Source organism: Manis javanica, chromosome 3 (genome assembly GCF_040802235.1).
Source record: "Manis javanica isolate MJ-LG chromosome 3, MJ_LKY, whole genome shotgun sequence".
Lineage (NCBI taxonomy): Eukaryota > Metazoa > Chordata > Mammalia > Pholidota > Manidae > Manis > Manis javanica.
Window position 1 is genome coordinate 1,779,372 of NC_133158.1, and position 8,129 is coordinate 1,787,500.

At 49.3% G+C, this 8,129-nt stretch overlaps 1 protein-coding gene across 6 annotated transcripts in view; it reads left to right on the top strand.

Annotated features, from left to right (window-relative positions):
• The first annotated feature begins 1,008 nt into the window (after positions 1-1,008).
• Positions 1,009-8,129, top strand: part of RBM5 (RNA binding motif protein 5) — a 22,611-nt gene continuing 15,490 nt past the window's right edge. For 3 of the 6 annotated variants that reach the window (XM_036994237.2, XM_036994238.2, XM_073230604.1), the window contains exons 1-4: positions 1,009-1,147; positions 2,151-2,222; positions 3,767-3,932; positions 4,673-4,828. In XM_036994237.2, coding sequence (XP_036850132.1) covers positions 2,206-2,222; positions 3,767-3,932; positions 4,673-4,828 — 339 coding nt within the window. In that variant the 5' untranslated portion in view covers positions 1,009-1,147; positions 2,151-2,205. Of the gene's footprint in view, positions 1,148-2,150; positions 2,223-3,766; positions 3,933-4,672; positions 4,829-8,129 lie in introns of those variants that run through there. The other 3 variants (XM_017669664.3, XM_017669665.3, XM_036994239.2) reach the window with 2 other exon arrangements.

Genomic DNA, 8,129 nt, shown 5'->3' on the forward strand with positions numbered 1-8,129 from the left:
AAATAAGTCCAGAGGGGAAGCTATGCTGACTGGATGCACCCTAATACCACCATCTCAGTGACCAGTCAGTCCAAAATCTCTCTCAGATGCCCCAAGGATCCCAGCTTCTTTCTGCCGTGTGACACTTTCAGCTCTGATAGTGGATTCATTTGTTCATTCAACACGTTTACTGTTGAGTGAATATCGTGTGCCTGGCACCACTAGCAGCGCTGGGCATATAGCAGTGAAATTAATAACTAGACAGAAGTCCCTGCCTTCTGGAGCTTACATTCCGGTGGTTGAAAGCATGGATTCCACGCTTAACCACTGTCAGCTCTGTGACCTACTGTCTGACACAGGGTCAGCGATGACGGCTCTGACGGGTGAGGGCAGCTGAAGAGCTAGAGGCGGTTAGGTCCTGGATACGTCCTGAAGGTAGAGTCAGTAGAATCTGCCAACAAACCGAGTGTGACAGTGAAGACGTGGGGGACTCCAGGGTTTCTGTCCCGAGTGACTGTGAGCAGGTGGCCATGAGCTGGGGGAGGCGGTGCAGGAGGCGAAGGGTTCTAGCTGTGCGCTTTGAGGTGCTATCAGACGCCCGAGTAGTAACGTGACAGGAAGATGACTGAGCCCTTCTTCAGACTAGGCAGCATCACTGGAATGATACGCTCCCTTCAATAATTCTGTTAATTTCTATAGATCTCAATTTCCTCACCTGCAAAATGGGTTTAATAACTGTCTCATAGGTTATGAAAAGAAGACATTTGTAAGCAAAGGGGGTCACCAGCGTTCCCTAGTGTGATTGATGTCTTCTTCGTGTCGGGGAAGGCAAACTACGCTGAGGCCCTTGCAGCCACGGCAAGGGATCGCCAATCCCGACGCAGGCGAGCGTGCGCCCGGCCTACAGAGGTCCCCGGACCGGAGGCAGCGACACGCCGGAAATGCCGCACGAGCGACGAGCGACTGGCAGCCCCGCGACCACACTTCCCGGCAGCCGGCGCGCGGCGAGGCCCCTGCGCCGATTGGACGCGTGCTCGGGGTGGGGCGGGGCCAGGCGCGAGGCACTGTGGGCAGGAGACGGCCGTGGACGCAGTCGCCATTTTGTGAAGTGGCCGTACCCCGCTGGAGATTCTGGGGCGGAAAACCGCTACTGCTGCTCCGTCTGGGGGTGAGTGCAGCGGCCGCCGGCAGTATCCGGCGGCCCTTGCTGGTGGTGCGGGCTCTATGGAGCCTCCCCGCCAGCCGGGGGCTGCGGCCGAGTAACCCGGCCGGCTCGAAGTACCGGCGGCGGGGGAGGGCCGCGCCCCTCCTCTCCTTCAGCCGGCGCAGGGCTTCCTGCCGCCCCGCTCGGGGCCCGCGGCTTCTGGCCGTGGGCGCCCTCCCGGCGGGGCGCGTCTCCGAGTCCCATGAAGGCTGTCGGGCGAGGGCCCCCGGGCTGGCTGGAAGCCTCGGGCGGCAGGGGCGCTTGCAGGAAGTCGGGAGACGCCGCGCGGCGGCGGCGACTGCGCCCGGAGGTCTGCCGACGGCTCCCGGCTGCGCGGGGGCCGGGTAGCGAGCGTCTCGGACGTCGGGCTGCGCGCTGCAGGCCGCCCCGGGGGCTGCGGTGGTCCTCGTTGCTGAGGACCTGCCTGATTCGTGCGGCGGTTTGCTCCGGTCTGAGTGAGCAGCTTCGGATCGGCCGTTGCGTTGTAAATGGAGTTCCGTTAGCTCGGCATCCTAGCTTCTGAAAGATTTTACATGTTTCATCAGAAATCTCTGAACGTTGCCGCTCCTTGTAGTGATAAAGACACCTTGGTTAACATTTTAACCGTACCCACCGGAGTTGCTTGTATTCAGAACACAGGACACTGATTGCAGCCCTTTCCTTTTTGCTTTGTAATCCTCAAGTAGGACCGGGGAAGGCATCTTGTGCTTGCACCCTTTTATGTGTTTGTTCATTGAATGTGGAATCTAATATTTTAAAGTATCTTTCATCTGCTGGGCTCATTATTAACAAAACATTAGCATGGTTTTCATGTTGACAGCTGGTCCCTACCTCTCTCTCTGCCACCTTAGAGAAGCCCCCTTAATGGTTTGATGAAAGTCCAACCTCTGTAGTGTCCCAGCTTCTAAGACGGTTGACTTTAAGTGATCTCTCAGATTAGCAGCAACCAGTCTCCCTTGTCTCCTAGAAAAAAAACAGCACTGGAACCTTTTGGAGCAGTGTGCTAGATCTTCAGCAGGACAATGGGTTCAGACAAACGGTAAGTTGCTGCTCTACATGCCTTTGATTTCAGCATTTCAGTGGGGACAGAACTGTTAAAAGCTGTTTATAAACTAATATTTGAGTGCCTGTTTTGTACTAGGCATTGCTGTGAACACCTTCACGATCCTTACTCTCACAGGCATGCAGTTTAGTGGGAGAAGAAGAATACTGTGTGAACTGTGCTGTGTGAAAGAAGTTGAGGGGGTTGTTAGAGTGCGCAGGAAGATGTGTCTTCCTGGAAGCAGCTAGGAAGGCGTCCTGGAGAAAGTGTTCTCTGAGGGGAGGGTAAGTGAGAATTAGAGGGCTGGGTAGGGTAGGGCACCAAGGCTTCCCAGTGTGGACAACAGCCTGTGCAGAAGCCAGGAGGTAAGTATGGCCAAGTCTGGCCCTGCGTGGTCCATGGCTGTAATAAACAGCCAGCGGATGCTGGGCTTGCTGTTATCCACTCCACGGTAGGAAGATCAGCTTTATAGAGGGGAGAAGCTTTGGACCATGGGTTACATGAAAAAAAGAAGAAAAAGACTGCTGAAGAATCAGTAGGGAATGAAGATGATAGGGTTTGGGTGCTGTGTCATCCGTGGATCCTGCAAACCATTTGTCTTACACACAGCTGCCTCAGCGAGAAATCCAGTCCCCTGTGAGAGCAAGATCAAATTGATGGCCCAGAGGGACTCAGGAAATGTCATGTCACATGATGTGACAGCAGTGTCAGTAGTCTTGTGGTTCCAAATAACTTCTTAAATCAACATTTACCCTTTATAAGGTCTCTCTTCCCCATACTTCATATTTTGAGGAGGTCCTAGACTAATTGTTTCATGAGTTTGATTAAATTTGTGTTCTCTTAATGAAGGCCTTACAAGACTTTTCGCTTGTCTTGTCCTTACACATTTTATGAACTTGGTACACAATTTATGGAAGAACTGTATGCTTGTATTTGAATGGGCTAAGTCACTTGTTACCAGATTTTCCTATGAAGCCCAGTACAGCCCAGTAACCAAAATATAAACCAGATGTTACAGGAAATGTTCTCTGACAGTGCTAGTTGTATCCAACTTGATTAATTACCTGATGGGAGAACAGAGACTAATTTAACTCAGCCAGCTTGTTGGTCCCATTTCCCAGTAGGTTGATGCCGTTGAGAGTCAGGATGCGCTCTCCCTTGGCTTTGGGTGAGATGCTCACAGCTGCTTTCTCTTTCTCTGCTCTCTAAGGTCTGACTCAGGGGTGGCAGGGTAATGTGTGGAGCACAGGCTTCGGAGAACTCAGGATAAGCTTCACAACTTGAGCCTTTCTGAGAACTGTTTTAAAACCCAGAAGTTCGATAGCTGTATTTTGAGATTTAACCTGACTTCATGAAAATTTTCTCTGCATTAAGGGATGTAAATGTTTTTCCAGTGGTTGTCTTTGTGAAGTGGAATTTGGTGAAAAAATTTAAGGAATACTTGAAAGTATTTAGGTATCTTACGAACTGAGCTGGGGGAAAGGAGGTTCAGCCGTATTCCTAAAGGTCTAAAATAGTCAGTGACTGTTCTTTCCCCACAGAGTGAGTAGAACGGAACGCAGTGGAAGGTATGGCTCCATCGTAGACAGGGATGAGCGCGATGAGCGTGACTCCAGGAGCCGGCGGAGGGACTCAGACTACAAGAGGCCAAGTGAGGACCGGCGGGCCGACCGATACGACGACTACCGGGACTACGACAGCCCTGAGGTGAGCGCCTGCCCTCGTGGTGGCGTTAGAGCAATGAATTGCACACACCAAACAGCATCTGAGATCTCAAAATGAAGTAAACAGAGCAAGGGTAGAAATCTCTCCTGTTGAGTATTATATTCAGGTTCTATATTCTGAAACCTGTTGACAAATGGGACCTGGTGGTGAGAGATGCTGGCCGAGGCTAACACAGGCTCACAGTGTGCCACTCTGGAGCAGTGCACTTACGTGATCTCATTCAGGTCCCACTATAACCCTGTGAGGTAGGTGCTGTTCCCAGTCTAAGGTGAGGCAGTCAGGGCAGTCAGCCCTGGCCCTCAGACCGTGGTTCTGAAAGCTGCAGTTTCAGTCATCTTGGGCACAGCGTTTCTCACGTTCCTTTCCATATGCAGACACGGTTTTGTCTAGAGGTAGTAGTACTGCTCATGTGATTTTGCACTGGTTTTTGTGTTTTGTTGCATGGTTCACTTTCCCATGCCCATACTCTTCTTTTTCTAGCAGGTAGTAGTGTCTGTGTGTTAGTGTGCCACACAGCAAGTTGTTAAACCATCCTTCTTGAACACAGTGATTGTTGCCCATCTTGGCCGTGTTAGAAAGCACTGCAGCGAGCACCGTCATAGGGCGCTCCTGTATACAGTCTTCTGCTGTTCCTGTGGCCGGACTCCTAGGATTGCAGGGCCTGGATCAAAGGGTATGAACCTAGTGTGGTTTTAATTGCAATTTTATTTATCGTAAATCAGAGAGAACGCGAAAGAAGGAACAGTGACCGATCCGAAGATGGCTACCATTCAGATGGCGACTATGGCGAGCACGACTACAGGCATGACATAAGTGACGAGAGGGAGAGCAAGACCATCATGCTGCGTGGTCTTCCCATCACCATCACGGAGAGCGACGTAAGGGCAACGGTTCTGTCAAGCGGTCCTACAGCTGTGGCAGGCCTGGCACCTCTGCCACTGTTCTCTCACGTTACTGTTCTGGCCCAGGCTAGTGCCTCAGCTAGTGACGTATTTCTGTCCTTAGGGTGGCGTTCTCTCAGCATGGCTCAGAGGTGATTACCACTTATTTTTAAGCCTTGAAGCTCAACCTGGAGCTTTCGGATATTCCTTAACTACAGGGACCAGGTCTTGTTCCCTCAATAGCTCTTAGAAGGTGGGAGTCAGTACATTTTTATTTAATTGGTTACTTTTTCAATAAGGATATATCAGTATAAACACTTGCTTCGTGATCTGGCCACTCTTTGATTTGATGAAATTACACTGTCTATTTGAAACTTTGGAGAAGCCTGTTGAAAAGGGAGGCTGTTCCCTGGCTCCCCACTCCTCAGACAGGCCAAGTAGGGCCCTGGTGTAGCAGGCCTTGCCTGTGTTACCGATAGCATCTCTGGCCCTCACCCAATCCCTGGAGCCACAGCCACAGCCTCCATCCCCTGCAGGCCACTTTGGGCACATCCACTGCTCTACCCATGCGCCGTTTTCCACCTCAGGGCTTCCTGTATGCAGCCTTTCCCGATCTACCGGGCAGGAGTCATTCTTCCTTCCTCTCTAAGCAGAACACCGTGTTGGTGACCTGCACACAGCACCTGTGCTGTGACCTTCACTTGGTATATCACAGCCCCTCGTGAGACTGTAGGTCTCTGATAACAGGCCTCTCTGGTGAACTGGGTGTCTCTTGTGTCCCTTGGCCCTGCATGCAGGAGGTTGCTCGGCCAATGTTGGTGAAATTAATATGAGGTTTTGAAATACGTTTTTAAAGATGTAAACATGCAGCACTGTGCCAGTGTCTTGTCATTTGAGTATTCAGAGTAGTGTTCTAAATTAGGTGGAGGTAGCACTGCATTCCGTGGCTTTGGTTTTATGGGCGTGGAAGTGGTACATGTGAGATGGCGGCTCCAGTCCAGTGGGTAATCTCACTGCTGTTTGTGGCTCACCGCACACCTGGTGTAGGTACCACATCAGGTGCGACAGTGATGCAGAGCTGGCGGTCCTACCTCCAAGAAGCTGCGGGAGCAGATGAGGAAGGCCGGGCTGCATGGCCAGAGATCAGTGTTGGAAGAGGTCCTGCAGAATGGGTCTGGAGGCATTTCTTTTTTATTTTGGTATCATTAATCTACAATTAAAGAAAGAACATAATGTTTACTAGGCTCCCCCCTTCACCAAGTCCCCCCCACATACCCCTTCACAGTCACTGTCCATCTGCGTAGTAAGATGCTGTAAAATCACTACTTGTCTTTTCTGTGTTGCACAGCCCTCCCCGTGCCCCCCCCACACTATACATGCTAATCGTAATGCCCCTTTCTTTTTCCCCACCCTTGTCCCTCCCTTCCCTCCCATCCTCCCCAATCCCTCTCCCTTTGGTAACTGTTAGTCCATTCTTGGGTTCTGTGCTTCTGCTGCTGTTTTGTTCCTTCAGTTTTCTTTTCTTCTTATATTCCACAAATGAGTGAAATCATTTGGTACTTGTCTTTCTCTGCCTGGCTTATTTCACTGAGCATAATACTCTCTAGCTCCATCCATGTTGTTGCAAATGGTAGGGTTTGTTTTCTTCTTATGGCTGAATAATATTCCATTGTGTATATGTACCACATCTTCTTTATCCATTCATCTACTGATGGACACTTAGGTTGCTTCCATTTCTTGGCTATTGTAAATAGTGCTACGATAAACATAGGGGTGCATATGTCTTGTTCAAACTGGGCTGTTGCGTTCTCAGGGTAAATTCCTAGGAGTGGAATTCCTGGGTCAAATGGTATTTCTATTTTTAGTTTTTTGAGGAATCTCCATACTGCATTCCACAATCATCAAACTAGTTTACATTCCCACCAGCAGTGTAGGAGGGTTCACCTTTCTCCACAACCTCGCCAGCATTTGTTGTTGCTTGTCTTTTGGATGGTGGCCATCCTAACTGGTGTGAGACGATATCTCATTGTGGTTTTAATTTGCATTTCTCTGATGAGTAGCGGTGTGGTGCATCTTTTCATGTGTCTGTTGGCCATCTGAATTTCTTCTTTGGAGAACTGTCTTTTCAGCTCCTCTGCCCATTTTTTAATTGGATTATTTGCTTTTTGTTTGTTGAGGTGTGTGAGCTCTTTATATATTTTGGACGTCAAGCCTTTATCGGATCTGTCATTTATGAATATATTCTCCCATACTGTAGGATGCCTTTTTGTTCTATTGATGGTGTCCTTTGCTGTACAGAAGCTTTTCAGCTTGATATAGTCCCACTTGTTCATTTTTGCTGTTGTTTTCCTTGCCCGGGGAGATATGTTCATGAATAAGTCACTCGTGTTTATGTCCAAGAGATTTTTGCCTATGTTTTTTTCCAAGAGTTGTATGGTTTTATGACTTACATTCAGGTCTTTGATCCATTTCAAATTTACTTTTGTGTATGGGGTTAGACAGTGATCCAGTTTCATTCTCTTACATGTAGCTGTCCAATTTTGCCAGCACCATATGTTGAAGAGACTGTCATTTCCCCATTGTATGTCCATGGCTCCTTTATTGTATATTAATTGACCATATATGTTTGAGTTAATGTCTGGAGTCTCAATTCTGTTCCACTGGTCTGTGGCTCTGTTCTTGTGCCAGTACCAAACTGTCTTGATTACTGTGGCTTTGCAGTAGAGCCTGAAGTTGGGGAGTGAGATCCCCCCACTTTATTCTTCTTCCTCAGGATTGCTTTGGCTATTCGGATTCTTTGGTGGTTCCATATGAATTTTTGAACTATTTGTTCTGGTTTGTTGAAGAATGCTGTTGGTAATTTGATAGGGATTGCAGTGGAAGCATTTTTAAGGGAGGTTGTTACTAGTGGAAAGGAAGGAAGGACCCAAGGCATTATTAGTCAAACTGATACTTGAGAGATGGAAATGTTTTGGTGGTGAACTGGGGGAAAGGTATGGTCAACTGGCCCTGCAACAGGGGGATCACATGAAGAGAATAGAAGGATATTGGGTGTAGGTAAGGCCTTGCAACCAGGCTGATGTGGCTAAAGGCAGAGGCTTTTGGCAGGAGTGGATTGGTAGGGTGCTGGAGTCTTTGAAATCCCAGCGAAGTGTAAGAGAAAGTCATTGAGGATTGCCTGGGAGCCAGAGCTGTGCAGGTCAGAAGCTTGGAGGGAAAGGATGGTGGCGGGTATACAGGGAGGGCCAAGCAGAGCTCTCCCAGCAGCAGTCATGAGCATGTGGGGCCCAGGGGAACT